At 53.8% G+C, this 19,243-nt stretch overlaps 1 protein-coding gene across 1 annotated transcript; it reads left to right on the forward strand.

The window, feature by feature from the left end:
• The first annotated feature begins 6,373 nt into the window (after positions 1-6,373).
• On the forward strand, positions 6,374-17,797 carry ST6GALNAC6 (ST6 N-acetylgalactosaminide alpha-2,6-sialyltransferase 6). The gene is given in 7 exon segments (XM_081281519.1): positions 6,374-6,453; positions 6,455-6,466; positions 7,843-7,933; positions 10,352-10,531; positions 12,713-13,119; positions 16,901-17,008; positions 17,592-17,797. Coding segments are annotated over 7 exon segments (1,053 nt in total). The 5' UTR covers positions 6,374-6,388; the 3' UTR covers positions 17,782-17,797.
• The last annotated feature ends 1,446 nt before the right edge of the window (positions 17,798-19,243 follow it).

Here is a 19,243-nt window from a genome sequence, read left to right on the forward strand (position 1 = left end):
GCTTAATCCCTGTTGCCAACTTGAAATTCTTGGTAATTTTTTACCCAAGGGGCCTTATATCTTCATTTTGCACTGGAACCCACAAATGATACCCCCAGTCATGCCAAGAGCTGAAGGTGACCCCATGCATCTCCCCCCACCCCTGCCTTCTTGGGAGACGCTGGAGGCCTGGCTCGGGGCCCCACAACCTTGGCACCCTCTCCCCCACACCCCCAGTGCCAGGCAAGCCCAGAAGGCCTCACATGGGTGGGAAGAGGAAGGGGGCCCTGAGCTGGGAACAGGCTGGTAACATAACCATATCCCCTGGCCTGGAAGGTGGAGGTCCCCAAGCAGGTGCAGGGCAGAGGTGAGGGCGGGAGGTGGGGCTGTGGGGATTTCCAGGCCCTCCATTCTCCCTCCATTTCCTGCTGGGGCCCGTTTCATCATCTATAAAAGGTATTAAAATACCTAATCTCACCAGATTGTAGAGCTCAGACATTGAACTGCCCCTGGGGCTTATTGTTTGTGGGTTGTTTGGGGGCCGGAGGACTAAACCCAGGGCCTTGTGCATGTTAGGCAAGCACTTTCCCATTGAGCTGTACTCCTACCCCGGCCCCTGGGGCTTAGAACATAGTACTTGATATGCAGGACTCTTGTTTTGGTACTGGTGATTGAACCCAGGGCACTTTACCACTCACTGAGCCATATTCCTAGTCCTTTTTAGTAAATTTTTTTTTTTTTTAAATTTTCAGACAGGGTCTTGCTGAGTTGCTAAGGCTGGCCTCAAACTTGTGATCCTCCTGCCTCAGCCTCCTGAGTCACTGGGATTACAGGCATGCACCATCGTGCCTGGCTGGGAGCTGTCATTTAAATGGGGTTGTCCTCCCTCAGCTGGCTTTGACCTGCCTTGGTGGTGACAGAGGGACAGCAGCAATTCTACCCCATGAATGGTCTTCCTGCTCATGGCCTCATCCTAGGTGCCTAAGGCCCAGGCTGCCGCTGGTTCTGATGGGAATGGAACTCAGTGTTCTCTCACTCTCTGGGTGACTGCCTCCTTTTCCACCTCCATGCTCCCAGGATATGCTGACCTAGAGCACACAGGCTCCTGTGTCCTGGCCCTTCCCCTGGGTGGGGTGTTTACTGTGGGGTTGGTTCAAATAGTGTCTTCCTGGGGTGGCACTCTGGTAGGAGAGAGCGAGAACCACTTCCTTTGGGCATGTGAGGATGGCCCCCGACAGGTCTGGCCTCTGTCTGGGGTCTGCTGAAGGCTCTCTGAAAATGAAACTGAGGAGCCCCTTCCTTCATCACTGCAGACCCTGCGGCTGCTGGAAGGTAAGTGGCGAGGGTGGGGGCAGGAGCCGCCCCACATCCCTAAGGAGTAGGGGGACACCTAGGCACGAGTCCCTATTTTGGACCTCTGTTTCTGTCCACACCTTAGATCCTTTGCCCCTCAGCAGACTTGGGACCTGTCGACTTGCACCTGAACCTGGTCTTGAGCCTGGAGAGCCTCACAGCCTGAGGCTTCCTAAGAGGCCTGGGGCCAGGCCGGGAGCTCCTGCTCCAGCTTGTCTGCCCAGGTGTGTGAGAGAGACCAGGCCTTCTGTGTACCAGTGGGCACTGGTGTCCGGGGTCTTCTGGGCCTGTCTGACCACAGCAGGCCATGTCTGGGAAGAACCAGGTACTTCCCCGTCCCAGGCCACTGTGCCAGGTTTTGGGAGCACTTGCTTACGGTGCAGCCCTGGGTCCAGGTGCCCACCTGCCAACTGTTCTCTCAGACCTCATGTCCAGGGGCCCCTCCTGTGGGCTCCTCTGCCAAGGGAATCCCCAGTCCTGGCTCCCGAAGACCTCTGTGCAGGTCCTGCTGGGGAATCTTGAAAAAGTCCTGTATGCTCTCTGGATCTTAGTTTTGGTTTTTGGAAACTGGAAACTGGGGTGGCAAGTGAGGAGATTTCTTAGGACTCTTTCCAGAATATCATGGAAGGGAAAAATCTCAAGGGCACAGTTCGTTAAGAGGGGCTGGGGATGCAGCTCACTGCCCGAGCATATGTCTAGCATGCACAAGGCCCTGGCTCCGCCCCCAGCACTGCAAAAAGAAAACCAAAACTTTGCTAAGAGGCAGGAAGTGGATGTGTTAGGACCCCCTCCCCCATTTCTGGGGCAGGAAGGGTTGCTCCCAAGGCCAGCTCCTTCAGAGAATAGGGTAGGAACTGGAGAGAGGAGCTGCTCTGGGCAGGCCAGGGAGGACCCCAGGACTGTTCAAGACACCCATCTAGGAGGCCCTGGTGTGGGGGTCCCGGGTCTCCCGGGCTTGGGTGCAGAACAATTGTGCGGGTATTAGACAGGCCTAGATGAAGCCCAGCAGGATCTGGAACCTCTTTTCTCTGGAGAGTGGAAGGAACAGCAGTGCCCATGTCATAGTTTATTTAGGGATTTCGTGAGGTGTGTTCGCACAGGGCTTAGCAGAGTGGGCAGCCAACCAGCAGGAGGGCTCCTTTTCCCATCCTCCTTATCCTTATTATTGAGGTGGTGGTTCTTGTGGGGGCCAAGGAAGGAAGCCGGCCCTGAAGCACAGCCTCCTGAAATAACCCTGGGCCCAGGACACAGCAGGCCTCATGGGGGAGCTCCAGGTCCGAATTTCGTCCTAGGGCTGAGCTGAAGCACCCCTTCTATTCCGAGGGTCCCAGCCTGGGTTAGGGACAAGGCGGGGGACTGCAGGCTTCCACCTGTGGTCCAGCCGTTGACCTGCGGAGTGGCCCTGGGCTAGGAAACCCAGCAAATTCACCAGGCTTCTCTTGCCTGACTGCCGGGCCCTGCTTTGTGGCTTCCGTTCTGGCTGGCAGGGTGGAGTCATGCAGCCTGAGAGGGACGGGTGGGGAAGGGACTGTGGCTCAGGGAGCAAGGAGGTGGGCACCAGGGGAGCAGGAAGCTCGGGTCTACCGTCAGACCACCCAATTCCTGAGCCTCCCAAGTCGCTTCCAAGGCGGTGCTTTTACAGCTTGGAGGCTGAATATTCCCCCCTCCAGCTCCAACTGACTTTTTTTTTTTTTTTTTTTTTTAGAGAGAGAGAATTTTTAATATTTATTTTTTAGTTCTCGGCGGACACAACATCTTTGTTGGTATGTGGTGCTGAGGATCGAACCCGGGCCGCACGCATGCCAGGCAAGCGCGCTACCGCTTGAGCCACATCCCCAGCCCTCCAACTGACTTTTAATTTAAAACAAGGTGTCATAAACTTACCAGTGCAAACAACCTAGACATTTATGAAGCTAAAGTGAAGATAGCATATTCCCCTCTGGACACACCTCCACTCTGTAGTCTGTGTGGACCCTTCCCAAACATCGTATATGGGTCATTTATTATTATTATTATTATCTGAAAACAGGAAGGAAGGAAAAGGAGAAAAGAATCCTACATATGTAGTTCAGTTTTAGAAATATACAGTTTTATGGGTTCAACCCTCAGCGCGCGCGCGCACACACACACACACACACACAAAGAAAGATACAGTTTTAGCAGGGAATGTGGTGCAGGACTGAAATCACAGCAACTCTGGAAGCTGAGGCAAGAGGATCACAAGTTCAAGGTCAAGGTCAACCTGGGCAATTTAGATCCTGTCTCAGCAGGCTGGGGTTGTAGCTCAGTGGTAGAGAGGTTCTGGGCTCAATCCTCTGCTTTTCTTTTTTTTTTTTTTTTTTTTTGTACTGGGATTGAATTTGTGCGTTCTACCACTGAACTTACATCACCATCTCTTCCTTTTTTTTTTTTTTTTTTTTAAATACTGGAGATTGAAGTCAGGGGCACTAAATCAGAGTCACATCCCCAATCATTTTGTATTTAATTTAGAGATAAGGTCTCACTGAGTTGCTTATGGCCTTGATAAATTGCTGAGACTGACTGAATTCTTGATCCTCCTGCCTCAGGCTCCAGAGCTGCTGGGATTACAGGTGTTCATCACAGTGCCCAGCTATAGCACTTCTTCTTCTTCTTTTTTGTTTTGTTTTGGTGATGCCGGGGATTGAACCCAGGGCTTTGTGCATGTGAGGCAAGCACTCTACCAACTGAGCTATGTCCCAAACCTAGCCCTTCCTATTTGAAAGACAGGGTTTTGCCAAATTACCCAGGCTGGCCTCAAATTCATAATCCCCCTGCCTCAGACTCCAGAGTCACTGGGAACCCAAGCTCTTGCCACCCCACCTGGCTCTAGAACTGTTTTTGACTTTTGTGTTTTAAAAGTTGAATCACTGTGATAGGCAAAAGCTCTCTTGTCTCTGGCTACTAAGAGGTGGGCTGCTGCCCACTTGAGGCCTGAACAATACTGTAGTTATATTCCTCTTCCCACATTAATCTTTTCACTCCTCCTGTCTCTAAGATTCATCTGTAACTGTAACTCATTCATTTCCCCTGCTATATAATGTTCCCTAGTGTGAATGTAAAAACATTTCCGGCCTCCTGTGGGTGGATATTTGAGCTATTTCTACTTCTGTATTCTTACAAGCAGTGCTTCTATGGACTTTGTTGGGAATATTTGCAGGAATTTCTTCTCCAGGGTACATATATCTAGGTGTGGACTGGAAATTTTTACTTTGTTTTTCCAAGTAATTATACAAGATGCAGCTCTTGAAACTAGCTTTCTTCATTTAAGTATCCTGTAAACGTCGTGGCCATCCTTTCCTGGCAGCACACTTCGTTTTTAACAGCCTCCTAGTGCACTTGGGAAGGGTGTGCCTGTTTATTTAGCTAGTCCCCTACAATGGCTACTTAAGTTTTGTTTTTTACTGTCCCATAACCTGATGTAATGAATACCCAAGCAACTATAAGAAGTAACATTTTATCCTTATTCTCCTTGTTTTCGGGAGGCAAGGACGGAGGGGAAATGTATCAATGCTGCAACGCTAATAGACAGCAGCAGTTGAATTCCAGCGTGCACCCCGAGTTCGCTGAGTGCTACTGGATTCAAATCTCAGGGAAGGGAGCTGGAGGCCCGAGGTGGCAGAGCCCAGGGAGAAACTCGAGTCTATGCCCAGTGTGCTCCGAGACTCAGTTTCCCCGTCGGGGTGCTGGTGCTGGTTAGGAGAGAAGTGCTCCCGGTTTACACTACAGGGCTCCGGAAGGTGTTTGTTAGTGCCCTGGTCACTACGGGCTGTCCAAGCGTGCGACTGAGGCGCTCACGTGGCCGCAGACCCGGGTCTGCCCCCTCTCACCCTTCCCCTCCGGCGCCGCCGTGGGGCGGGGCCACTCGCGGCCCGAGGCTCCGCCCACTCCCAGGCCTGGGCCCCGGCGGTGCGCGGCGGCGCTAGGACCGGGCGGGCGGGGGCTGCGGCGGGGCCTGGGCGGCCGGAGCAGCGCGGACCCCGGCTCTCGGCTCCCGGCGCCATGTGAGGGGCTCGGGGGCCGCGGGGGCGGGCGCTCCCGGGCGGAGGTGAGCAGGCGCCGCGGGGGCGGAGCGGGGCGCCGCACGGGGGACGCTGGGCGGCCGCGGGGCGCCCTAGACCCGCACCCGGGTGTCGGCGCCCGGAGACCCCAGGGCGCGCGCCCGAGGGCGCTGCGGGCTGCCGGCTCCCGCGCCGGCCGCTCTGCCCTGCTGCGGGGCCGGGCGCCGACCCCGGGGCGCGGGCGGGCGGGCGCGGGGCTGAGCCCTCGGGACCCGGCGCCGCGCAGCCGGGGCCTCCCCTCCCCCTCCCGGGGCTGCGCCCACGCGGCTCGCTGGGGCCCCGACCCCGCGAGCAGAGCCCCCCGCGCCGAGGGCAGGGCGTGGCGCCCACCCCGGCTCGGGACTCGGCCCTCGGCCCTCGGCCCTCGCCCCCACCCGAGCGAGCCTCTCCGGTCTGGCCTGCTCCCTGGTGCCGAGCCGGGTGCTGGGCGCACGCGGCGGCCCCTGGTCCCTTGCAGCCTCAGGGGTCCTTCGGGGACACCCCTCAGGCTCGGCCCCGAAAACAAGCTGTAAATGAGACTCTACGCCAGCTCTGGGGCCTGCGAGGACTCTGCCCCTGGAAGCCTCAGTCTCCCCATCTGTGAAGTGGGGAATCATGGCTTCGGCCCTGCCCTGTTGCCGGGAGCATTCTGTGGGTGGGCGGTGCTTAGCGAGGCTCCGAGATACGTGCCAAGTCGTGGGTTGGGGTCAGAGGGGGAGGGTGTTTTGCTGGCAAACTTGTGGAAAGGCAGGCCGTGGACATCGAGAACCCCCAAACTAACCGCTGCTTGCATTGATGGAGCACTGTCAAGCTCTGTGTGCGCCTTGTCACACCTGCTTGCATCTTGCGACAACCCAAAGAGTTACCTACTGTTATTATTCCCATTTCACAGATGAGGAAACTGAGGCTCAGAGAGGTCACATGGCTTGCTCGAGGCCCCCCAGCCAGTAAGTGGTGGAAACCAGATTCTCATTGGCACCCGACGCACTGTACTGACCATGGCCTTCTCAGAACAGGATTGTGACGGGGCTGACCAGGGGACCATGGTCCTGGCTGAGGGCACTGCTCAGGCAAAGGTGGGGAAGTGCGAGGTGGGCTGAGGCCTGGAGTGCACTAGGCTACCGCAGGAAAGGGTGTAAGATGGGGGTCTAGCACCCCACCCCAGATGGGGGTGGACCAAGGGCGGCTGCACCTGTGAGCCCCTTGAGTACCCGAGGCGACAGGGCTGATGGGGCCACCCTGGGACTCTGGATTCCCCTCCTTTGCCCCCCAGTCTGTGTGCGAGGACAAGCCGTTCATCCTTGGAGGCGAGCCTCAGTTTCCCGATCTGTACCGCGGGCGCAGATGGGAGTCCGGGGTCTCCCAGGCTGGCCGTGAGGGGCCGGCCCCCGAGAAACCTGAGGCCTGGTGAGGGAAGGGAGGGTGCCAGCAAGGGGGCGGGGTTTTGTGGTGGGCGGGGTCCGAGCTTGACCAATCAGGAGCGAGGTGTGTATAGCTCTGGCCTGAGGTTCTCCAGCTATTCCTGGTGACAGTGCGGGAGTAAACGGCAGCTAGGTCAGGGGGCGGAGACAGTGGCAGGAGCAGGAGACCCTGGAGGAGTGGACCGAGCTGGGCATCCCCCTGAGGCCCCACTTTCCCTCGCACACCCTCCCTTTCTGCCTCTGGCCTGTATCTGTTGGAGGCGGGCTGGACTGGACGCAAGTGCTTGCTGCCTGTTTACAGGTGGGGAAATTCAAGTCTGGAGAAGGGCTGCGTCCTGGGGAGGCGGAAGGGCAGGGTTGGGGGTGAGGACACAGCTGGACTGGTGCTCCTTAGCTGAGGCAGGAAGGGAGGCTGTCTACAGCTTGATGCAGCCATTTGGTGATGGGGTTGGGAGTGTGAGCCCTGGCGGCCTGCAGAGCCAGGACCAAACCTCGCGGGCTCTGCTGCACCCTCAACCCCAGAATCTTACTTGCTAATAAGTGGATTCATTGGGCAGTCCTGCACAGGGAGAATGTCAGCGAGGACCTGCGTGGGGTGCGCCACCAGGGAGCTAGCGCTCTACCTGGGGGCGACCAGGACCCAGGGAAGTTCTCGGTCCACCACAGGCTTGGAGAATGTATGGAAGAAGGTGCAGGAGGGAGGGTGTTCTAGACAGGGGCAACCTGGAAGGGACACAAGGAGAGGAATTTGGGGGACTACAGGGAGTGTAGTATTTCCAGGGGTGGGGAGCAGTCGTTGCCCAGGGAAGAGAGTGGGCAGGGAGAGAGGCAGGGCTTTGCCGCCTCCTGGCTGTATGACGTGGGCAGATTCCTCCCCTGACTGGGCCTCTGCGTCTTCATCTGTGAAGTGGACAGTGCCCTGAGCTTAAGTTCTGAGCAAGTAGGAGAGCTGAGGAGGTGGAGGAGGGAGGCCTTGACCAGCTGGACCCAGGGAGGGTGCCCAAGCCATAACCCTTTCTGGTGGCTTGCAGGTGTGACCCCACATCCCTGCCCCCTGGGCCACCTGCAGGACGCTGGCCCCTACCCCTCAGCAGACGCCGGAAAGAGATGAGTAGCAACAAAGTAAGTCCCCATCATTCATAATCCATCCCCCCTCCCACCGCCATGCTGAGGCTGGAACCCAGGTCCTCACACATGCTAGGCAAGGGCTCTACCGCTGAGCTCCACCCCAAGTCCAGGCCCCTTCATGTCTTATCCCCATTTGAGCTTCTCACTGTCCTCTATGGAATGGGCTTCTTTAGACTTGTCTCTGGCCTCCACCATGACTCTTCCCTGCTGAGGAGTGGCTGATGCTTGGGAGGCTAGGGTGCAGAGCCCTGCTTCAGACATCGATCTGCTGTGTGGCTTTGGGCAAACTCCTGCCTGTCTCTGGGCCTGGGTTCCCTTGTCTTGCCAGGCTTGATTGGTCTATCTGTGGTGAAGGACTGGCATGAGGTGACCAGAGTGCTGGGCAGGAGGCAGGGTGATGGGGAGAACAGTGTTCATAGTCACAGATGACACAATGTGTCAGGACTCCTCCTCATTCATTCATTCATGTTTCTGAGCACTTACTATATGCCTGGCCTGCACACCCCTTCTCTTGGATCTTACAGCCTTGGCAGAGTGTGAGGTTTGGAGACAGGGTGGGGTGGGGTGGTCAGATTAGTCTGAGCCCAGAAGGAAGAGGCTGTACTTTGAACAGAGGACGTTTCATGCAAAGAATTATGAATAATAACAGGGCACTGGAGTAACAGGGGTTTGGAACTTAAAGGAATACAGATGGTTCCCAGCCTGGGATTTAGAATGGTTTGAAAGGATTTTTGAGTTTTGATGGTGCAAAAGCTACATGCATTCAGTAGAACCCATACTTCAAGTTTTGAATTTTGCTCTTTTTCCTGGCTGGCAATATTCAGAGTACTACTTTCCCATGATGCTGGCCAATGACAGTGAGCCACAGTTCCTAGTCACCCTGTGATCACAAGATCCACGCTATAGGACACTGTGCTGCTAAGCTAGGATGTTTGGTGGAGTAGTTATAATGTATCACTGCATTTTCCACTTACAATATTTTCAGTTTGTAATGGTTTGTCAGGACATAAAGTCAAGGAGCAGCAGATATAAGGAGTGCCGGCTCCCAAGGACTGAGACCCAGACCTGTCTGGAAAGGGCACAGCTGCAGCCCATTGGGGCCATACAGAACTGTCCGGGAGGGGAAGCTGCTGGTCTCTGGGTGCTGGGGCAGTTGGGTGCGGATCACCGCAAGAGCCAAAGCCGAGGTCCTGACAACAGGTGCCTGCCCATGCCGCAAGCCCTGCAGTCTCTGGGCGCTGGAGAAGATGCCTGTGTTGGGGAAGCAGTGGGCACTGCAGGAGCTCCCCAGAAAGCCCACCAGAACCAAACCCCAAAGCCTCTCCTCCGGTAGCATCTCTCCAGCGCCCTCTACTGACAAAACACAATACACTGCTGCCTGGCCAGGGAAACTATTTAAAGGGTCCAGATCCATTTTCCTAGAGCAGGCAAAACAGATGAGCTTAGAAGTGAGAGGAAGTTCCATTGTCCCTTGGTATTCCTAGGAGACTCATTCCCGAATCCCCTGGAGATACTGAAATCCAAGGCTGTTCAATTCCATTATATAAAATTTTTAGTATTTGCATATAATCTACACACATGCATCCTCCTGTAGACTTAATTTTTTATTTTTTGGCAAGGCTGGGGATTGAACCTAGGGCCTTGCACATGCCAAGCAAGTGCTCTACCACTGAGACATACCCCCACCCCCTCCCATATACTTTTTTTAAAAAAATATTTTTAGTTGTAAATGGACACAGTACCTTTACTTATTTATTTATTTATAATGTGGTGCTGAGGATTGAACCCAGGGCCTCACACGTGCGAGGCAAGTGCTCTACCACTGAGCCACACCCCCGACTCCCATGTACTTTTTAATTCATCTCTAGGTTACTTACAATACACACACTTTATGTAAATAGTTGTCGTGCTGTATCACATAGGGAATAGTGACAAGGGGACAAATCCTGTCCATGCTGGGACAGATACAGCCAGTGTAGGCCTCACTACACTTGCAACCCACAGGTGGTTGCAGATGCGTGGGGGCGTGCCTGTTTCCATACCTTAGGGAGTTACTGTTTGGGGAAGCTGGACCCTCCTGCATGGATGGCCACCGTCCCTAGGCATCTTTTTATCTGCCTGGGGAGGGAATCCTGACACCCACTTCCAGCCCAGCAAACCTGTGCTTGAGCTCCATCCTGGAATCGGGGGCGTAAGGCCGACCAGACTGAGTCCTTAGAGCTCCTGGTCTGAGTGAGCAGTTGCGGTTTGAATGGTCTGTGCTGTCAGAGGGGGACTCGGGGCTGGAGGAGGAAGTGCCCAGGGTGGTCTGGAACAGTGAGCAAGAGTGAGCCGGACAAGGGGGGCAGCGAGGAGGCGGGTGCTGAGCGGGGGGGGGGGCACCTGGGCCTCACTGGCCTTTCCCCTCTCCAGGAGCAGCGGTCAGCGGTGTTCCTGATCCTCTTTGCCCTCATCACCATCCTCATCCTCTACAGCTCCAACAGTGCCAATGAGGTCTTCCATTACGGGTCCCTGCGGGGCCGCACGCGCCGGCCCATCAACCTCAAAAAGTGGAGCCTCACCCACGGCTACATCCCTATTCTCGGCAACAAGGTAGAGCGGCCCCCTGGAGCTGCGTGGTGGCTGATCCCCCCAGCCCACCAGCACTGCTCCCTCGTCTTCTGCCACGTCTTCCCCCCATCTTCCCCCATTCTCTTCCCTCCTGAAGGAAAGGATGAGCCTTGGAAGCCGAGGCCCTGGCCTCCAGTGACTTTAACCCTGGCTGCTTTGGGACCTTGGATCAGCACCTCTCTGGGCCTCAGTTGCTCTCCAGGGCCTTTATTTATTTATTTGTTTGTTTGAGAGGAGAGAGAGAGAATTTTCAATATTTATTTTTTAGTTCTCGGCGGACACAACATCCTTGTTGGTATGTGGTGCTGAGGATCGAACCCGGGCCGCACGCATGCCAGGCGAGCGCGCTACCGCTTGAGCCACATCTCCAGCCTCCAGGGCCTTTAGTAGTAAGATTCCACCATCTCCTGAGTCCCTCTGGGGAGTCCACATGGGCTTGGCAGCAGGGGTGCTGCGCCACACAAATGCGGCAAGGATGGTGGCTGTCCCTTATCAAATTCTGCTATGTGCCAGGCCCTGTGATCCTCAGTGCTCCACAGGCAAACTGTGGGGTCAGCATTATCATCTCTTGAAGAGATAGGATTCTAGGTGCAGTGGCGAATGCCTGTAATCCCAGCATCTGAGAGACTGAGGCAGGAGGATCACAAAATTGAAGCCAGCCTCAGCAACTGAGAAACACCCTGTCTCAGAATGAAAACTAAAAAGGCTAGGCGTGTACTTAGTGTTAGAGTGCCTTTGGGTTCAATCCCCAGCACTGGGGTCTGGGGAAAAAGAGATGGGGTAACCCAGGCTCAGAGAAGTAAAGTTGCTTTTCCTAGGCCACACAGCATGGGAAGGGACGAGCCAAAGTTTTTCCCCAATCCCTGCTGAACTGCAGCTGTGTAGAAAGGCCAAATGTCATTCCCGGCCCCCCTGGTGGTCTAGTGGTTAGGATTTGATGTCACTTCTGAGTCCCTGGCTTGTTTGCCAATCAAGTCATTCCTGGGTACTTCTAGGTAGTGATGAAGTTCAACTTGTAGCCAGGCACAGTGGTGCACACCTGCAGTCCCAATGGCTCAGGAGGCTGAGGCAGGAGGATCATGAGTTCAAAGCCAGTCTCAACAGCTCAACAAGGCTCTAAAGACTCAGCGGGACCTTGTCTCTAACTAAAATACAAAAAAGGGCTGAGGATGTGGTTAAGAGGTTAAGCGCCTCTGGGTTCAATTCCTGGTACCAAAAAAAAAAAAACCTTGTATTTCTGGGGTTCACCCTTTAGTACCTCTCTTCTTTCTTAATTTTAACTGGCTGCCTTAATTTTCTCCTTTGCATGCTGGTGGGGGGAACCCCAGCTCTAGACACACCCTAGAGCCCATTAGCAGGTGTTTAGAGACAGATTAACACCTCACTGAGTCTTTTTCTACCCTAAGGACCCCTGAAAGAGGAAGGGAAAAGATGGAACTGGGAGACAGTGGCACAGCGTGGGTGGGGTGATGTGTGGAGGCTGAGCCTTGCAGCTGCTTCCAGCCGGATAGGGAAAGCCAGGAAATGAGCGCTGGGAAGTTGGGAAACCGTCCTTGGAGGCCCATGGGGCAGGTGCTGGATCTTGGAGTCAAGGGCTTGTTTGTGGGTGGTGTGGAGATGTCCTTTTCTGGGAGCTGAGGCTGTAGATCTGTCACATAGATCTCGTTCAAATCCAGGTCCTGCACTTCTAGGCCAGGACAACAGAGAGGGTCTGTTGTCCCCACTTGTTAGCTCTGCCCAGCCCGTCACCTGCCTGCCTGCTGCTGCTCCTCCGGCCTTGAATACTCTTCCCCAGGTGGCTGCTTCTCATCCTTGGGGTCTCAGCTCTGAGAGGCCTCCCTGGAGGACCTTTCTAAAGAAGCCTCTGTTCCAGTGGCTTCTGATCACCTGCCCATTTTACTTTTTTCCTAGCATGTTTTACATTCACTGTCTGCCTCCCTGACTGAGCTCTGGAGGGTAGGAGCCCTGTGTCCTGCTCATTGCTCTGTCCCCAGAGTTTGGCTATTAGCTCGCTTGTGTAGATACTTGCTGGATGTGGAGAGGATGGCTTCAGTTTCCCTGTTTTTGAAACAGGCACAGTGACTCCTGGTTCCTGAGGCCTGTGCAGGGCACCGGGCCCAGCCCTGAGTGGCTGTGATACTGTTGACTTTCCTTGCCCCCCAGACACTGCCCTCCCGGTGCCACCAGTGTGTGATTGTCACCAGCTCCAGCCACCTGCTGGGCACCAAACTGGGCCCCGAAATTGAGCGGGCGGAGTGCACCATCCGCATGAACGACGCGCCCACCACGGGCTACTCGGCCGATGTGGGCAACAAGACCACCTTCCGCGTGGTGGCCCATTCCAGCGTGTTCCGTGTGCTGCGGAGGCCCCAGGAGTTTGTCAACCGGACCCCCGAAACTGTGTTCATCTTCTGGGGCCCTCCGAGCAAGATGCAGAAGCCCCAGGGCAGCCTCGTGCGCGTCATCCAGCGGGCAGGCCTGGCCTTCCCCGCCATGGAGGCCTATGCCGTCTCTCCCGCCCGCATGCAGCAGTTCGACGACCTCTTCCGGGGTGAGACGGGCAAGGACAGGTACCAGCCTCCCACCCGCCCCCTCTGGCCAGCCCTGTGCTCCTCAGCATGTTCCTCCCAGAGGCCCCAGGCTCCTGCCTGCACTGCTCTGAAGCCATGGTCCCTTCTGGCCACCCTCTGGTCAGGTCTCCTCGGAGAGTCCCCATCACCTCTCAGTTCTCAACGTGGTCACCTCCAGCATGTTCCCGTGGCTGCCTCTAGTTCTTCCCAGGAGAGCTCCGGCACCGTGCCCAAGGGCCGGCCTGACCACTCCCCGCATGCCCTCCCACGTGCTTGATCCTCAGTGACGGTCCCCAGCATGCTCTTCTCTGGTTAATTTCCCAGAAAACTTAGATCAGCACCCTTCAGTGTAGATATCACGTGAGCCACATGCGGAATTTAAACCTCACAGCAGTCACGTTAAAGGGAAAAAGAAAGGTACATTTAACTTTAATGTATTCCATTTAACTCAGTGTGTAAAACATAGCTCCTGGGCATATTCTGTTGGATTTATATCTAAACATTTAACCATTTTTGGAGCTATTGTATTTTTTTAAAAAAAAAAAATCTGTTTCCAATTGTTCATGGATAATATATAGACATGATTGATCTCTCCCCCCATGCCATGGAGGGATAGATCAGGTCCCCATACAAACTCAAGTGCCACCTAGTTACATCCCCAGCCCTTTTGAAATTTTCATTTTGCAGTACTGGGGGTTGAACCCATGGGAACGCTACCACTGAGCTACTCCACCAGTCCTTTTTTAGTGTTGTTTTATTTCAGTTTTTTGAGACAGGGTCTTGCAAAGTTGCTAAGGCTGGCTGCAAACTTTCAATCCTCCTGCCTCAGCCTCCTGAGTTGCTGGGATTATAAGTTATATTACTGTGTTCAGCTGAAATATGATTGATTTTTTTAAAGATTTTTTAAAGATAGATACAATATCTTTATTTATTTATAATTATTTTTATCAATTTATTTTTTAAAATAATTTCTCACAGTTTTTTTTTAATACCTTTATTTATTTATTTTTATGTGGTGTTGAGGATTGAACCCAGGGCCTCACATATGCAAGGCAAGTGCTCTACCACTGAGCTACAACCCCAGCCTTCTGATTGATATTTTTTTTAATTTGTTTTAGTTGCAGATAGACACAATACCTTTATTTATTTGTTTTTTTTTTTTTTTCCTTTTTTGCTTTATTTATTTACTTTTATCTGGTTCTGAGGATCAGACCAAGGGCCTTACACACGCTAGGCAAGCGCTCTATTGCTGAGCCACAACCCCAGCCCCAATGATTGATTTTTGTGTTGCTTGGTTCTAGAAGATATTTGTAGATTCTTTAAGATTTTTCTATGCAGATAATCATGTATGCAATTAAGAATAATTTTGTTTTTTCATTTCCAATCTATGTCTCTTATCCTCTTATTTCTTTTCTTTTTTGGTATTAGGGATTGGATACGGAGTACTTAATCACTGAGCCACATCCCCAGCCCTTTTTATATTTTATTTAGAGATAGGATCTCGCTAAATTGCTTAATGCCTTGCCAAGTTGCTGAGGCTGGTTTTGAACTCATGATCCTCCTGCCTCAGCCTCACAAGCCCCTGGGATCACAGGTGTGTGCCACCATGCCTGGCTTCTTATTTCTTTTTTCTTGCCTTATTGCACTGGTTAGGATTATCAATACAATGTTAATTGTGTTGAAATTGATAAGAGCGGACTCCTTGCTTTGGTCTTTGTTAGAGGGAAAGTAAGCATTCAGTCTTCCATTATTTTGTTTTTATTTGTATGAGGTGCCAGGGATCGAACCCAGTGCCTCACACATGCTAGGAAAGTGCTCTACCCCTGAGCCACAACCCCGGCCCAGGGAATTTCTTTTACTAGTTTACTGAGAATATTCTACCATTACTGGGTATTAAATTTTATTTTATTTTTTGGTAGCAATTGATATAGTCACATAGTTTTAAGACTATTAATAAGTAGATAATATTGCTTGTTTTTGTTTTGTTTTGTTTTTTTGTACCAGGGATTGAACCCAGGAGTGCTTAACCATTGAGCCACATCCCCAGCTCTTTTTCTGTTTTGTTTGTTTACTTGTTTGTTTAATTTTGAGACAAGGTTTTGCTAAGTTGCTTAGGGCCTCGGTAACTTACTGAAGCTGGCTTTGAACTTGTGATTCTTCTGCCTCAGCCTCTTGAGTCGCTGGGATCGAAGGTGTGTGCCACTGGGCATGGCTGTTGAATCAGCCTTGCATTTCTGGAATAAACCCCACTTGGTTGTGGTATACTTTCCTTTTTATATATTTCTGGTTGTGATTTGCTAATATTTTGTTGAGATTTTTGTTTGTGTTCATGAGAGAGATTGGTCTGTAGGCTTTTCAGGGTTTTTTTGTTGGGTTTGTTGTTGTGTTCTTTGTTTGATTGATTGATTTTTGCAGTGCTGGGGATCAAAGCCAGGGCCTGGCACATGCTGGGCAAGCACTCTACCTCTAAATCACATGTACCCAGCCCTTGTAGGTTTTTTGGTACTGTCTTTGCCTGGTTTGGGTATCAGGGTCAAGCTGGCCTCAAAAAGTGAACCAGGAAATGTTCCCTTTCTGTTTTCTAGAAGAAACTGTATAAAATTGGTTCTGTTTCTTTTTAAACATTAGGGTTTGCCAGTGAAACTCTGGGTCTGTAGTATTCTTTTTGAGGAGTTTTGTTTCGTTTTTGGTTTCTGGTGCTGGGGTTAAACCTAGGGCCTCAGGCCTGCCAAGCACATGTTGTACACACTGAGCTACACCCCAGGTCCCAGAAGTTTTTAACTTTGCATTTGATTTTTTTTTTAGGTAGTTACAAGTTATGCAGATTGTGTATTTCATCTTGAGAAGTTTGTGGGTTTTCAGGAACTGGCCCATTTCATCTAAGTTGTCAAATTTATATATGTAGTTGTTTGTGGAATTTTCTTATTATGTTTTTAATGTCTCACTAGAAATTTTGTTTTTGTTTTTATGGTACTGGGGGTTGACCCAGAGGCACTTTACCACTGAGCCACATCCCTAACCTTTTTTATTTTTTGAGACAGGGTCTCTCTAACTTGCTTAGGGTCTCGCTGAGTTGCTGGGGCTGACCTCGAACTGGTGATCTTCCTGCCTCAGCCTCCAGAGTCACTGGGATTACAGGCAGGCACCACTGTACCTCAGCTCTGCCAGTGTTTTTTTGTTTTATTTTTTAATAAGTCTTTTCAAAGAACCACCTTCCCCCAAATACATGCCAGATATTTTCAGTTCAACATAAAATCAATATAAAAAAATTATCAGTGACATATCTAGTTCTTTTTTTATACTCTCCAAGAAATCACTGTGTATCTCATGCTCACAACACCTGTCCACTACACATCAAGAGATCAGTCACCGCATGTGGCTCACGGCCTCTTCAGGGGGAAGCACAGCCCCAGGCCTTGCTTTCTGTGGCTTATCCTGAGCTGTGGCTGCTCTGGCAGACCTTCTCTGATTACTTTCCCCTTAGGAGTTTGTTCCTGGTGCAGGCGCAGCTGCTTTTGGCATGCTCTGTGGTCATGATCCCTCCCAGCCTGCCCACTGTGGTCAGCCTCCCGGGGTTCATTCCCAGCATGCTCTGCTCCCGCCCTTTCCCTCAGAGGAGCCTGCTCCCACAGCAGGGCTGGACAGGGGTCCAGGGTGCACAAGTGGGGGTAGGGCCCCAGTGGGTGGGTGGGAAGAGCTTCTGGGAAACCTTGTGGTTGGACCCTGCCTGTTCCCCACCCCTGCCTTTGTGTCCCTGATGGTGACCCCTCTCTGTCCCCAGGGAAAAGTCCCATTCGTGGCTGAGCACAGGCTGGTTTACCATGGTGATTGCGGTGGAACTGTGTGACCACGTGCACGTCTATGGCATGGTCCCCCCTGACTACTGCAGGTGAGCCTCCCGGCCAGTGCCCACCCAGTGCACCCAGGCACTGGCCGCAGGCTGGAGCTGGGGGCCTCAGTTATGTAGCATTTGGGCTGTGCTGCAGAACCTGGGCTCCCTGGAGCCACCTGGGCCCCCACCCCACGCTCAGCCAGTTGGTATTTAACAGTAGTGATTACTGTATAAGAAGCCCGCCAGCTGTCAGCCGTACTGCACCACGTGCCGATCGCACGCCACACGTGCATCCCTTACGATCTTGCTTCTTCTTCCCAGCTAAGGGACCCTAAGGGACAGGGATTGTCGATTTCCCCATTTCACCAAGAGGAAAGCTGAAGGGGGTGTTTTGTGAGGTGCCTAAGGTCTTGCAAACAGTGAGGGGTGGGCCGGACTCCAGAGCCCCCGGCTTCCACCACTGCCACCCCCAGAAGAAAGGGAGAGGTTCGCTGCATCAGGGCAGCGGACAGAGATGCTCACTGATAGGGAAACTATAGACAGGGAAACTAAGGCCTGGGATGGCAGGGGTCTGCCCTACTGAGGTCCTGGCAGGAGAGGGGCCCAGCCTGCCCTGATGCCCCTGTTTGCTGTGCCCCAGCCAGCGGCCCCGCCTGCAGCGCATGCCCTACCACTACTACGAGCCCAAGGGGCCCGACGAATGTGTCACCTACATCCAGAATGAGCACAGCCGCAAGGGGAACCACCACCGCTTCATCACGGAGAAGAGGGTCTTCTCGTCCTGGGCCCAGCTGTACGGCATCACCTTCTCCCACCCCTCCTGGACCTAGGCCACCCGTCTGTGGGCCACCCAAGGGGCTCAGGAGAAGTGGGTCTGGGCCCAGCCACTCTACCGTGGGCCATCTGCTGACCGGCCAAGGCTGCTGGAGTGTCTTCTGGCCAATCAGGGCCTTGATGAGGGTGAACCCTCCGGCCAGTCAGAGGTCCTGGGGCATCTCGGCCAATCAGGGATTTGGGATTCTTTGTGATTTATCAGGCTGTCAGGGGAATCTGTCTTGTCCAGTCAGGGTCTGAGCGCCGTCAATCAGGGTCTAGGGGTTTTTCTGAGTCAATCTGAGGCTAAGGACTTGTCCTTTCCCATGAGGCCTTGGTTCAGAGCCCCAGGAATGGGCCCCAGATCACTCCCTTCTGGGACGTTGGGGTCCTGTCCCAAGGAGCTGTGAACTTACCGTTGCCCCCTCAGTTCTCAGCATCAGGAAGGGAGATCGTGTGGGGGTGGGAACTGTCTGGAGGCTGGGTCAGCGAATTTGTGGGTTTATGGAAGTTATTGGGAGGCCCGTGAGGTGGGAGGCTGGTGTCCAGGCCACGCTTTCCCTGAGTGGCCTTGGACAAGCCCCCCCACTCTCCGGGCACCTCTCCCCATCCAGGTTCTCATATGGGACCTGAGACCCTCCCACCTCCCCCGCTGCTACCCTGTTCTCAGGAGACGGGGTCCCCCAGCTGCTGTCCCTCACTGGGGGGCCGGGGCCAGGGGGCAGGAGCGGCTTTCCCCACCTCCTCCTGGAAAACTTTAGGGTATTTTTGCACCAACTTCCCCGGGGGGGGGGGGGGGACTGTGGTGAGAGTGGGACTCACCCCAGTGGTCCCTGCCGTGGCTTGGCTCTTTTGGGCCAGGCTTCCTTTCCTACCCTCTCAGGGGAGAGGTCTCCACCTGTCAGAGGAGCCTTCGGGGCTGCGAAAGGGGGATCCCAGCCACACGGGGCTCATGCGGCCTTTGTTTGGAGATGCCAGGGGCTTCCCGCGGTCTCCCCCAGGCCGGGCCTGGGTGGCTGGGGGAGCCAGGAGCCGTCCCAGCTGGGGCTAGCTCCTCACTTTATGAAGCGGGTGCTGGCGGGGGCTCCCTGCTCTTCCAGAGCCCGGAGGGGAAGGACTTCCAGGAAGAGGCTGTGGAGCTGGGGGCGCCTGGAGGCCAGCTGCCGGCCATTGCACACAGGGGTGAGGGGGGCGGTGCCAGCCCCAGGCCTGGTTTTGTAATGATTTGTAAAGGAATAAACACCTAAGCTCCAGCCCTGTGTCCTGTGTCTCCGGGATAGAGCTCAGCTCTCTGTCCCAGTGGCGTGTGAGGGGTGTCCTGAAGACTTGGCCCACAGCCTCTGGGCCGGAGCTCTTAGAGGAGGGGACCGCAGCTTTCCAGCTGACTGGTGAGTCTTGGGTCCGGATCTGACGGCTCTGGGGACAGGTGTGGAACTAAGCCCACCTGCTTTCCTGGGCCCCACCTTGCCCTGAATGACT

This window comes from Spermophilus citellus (assembly GCF_964194105.1).
Source record: "Spermophilus citellus genome assembly, chromosome: 2".
Taxonomy (NCBI): Eukaryota; Metazoa; Chordata; class Mammalia; order Rodentia; family Sciuridae; genus Spermophilus; species Spermophilus citellus.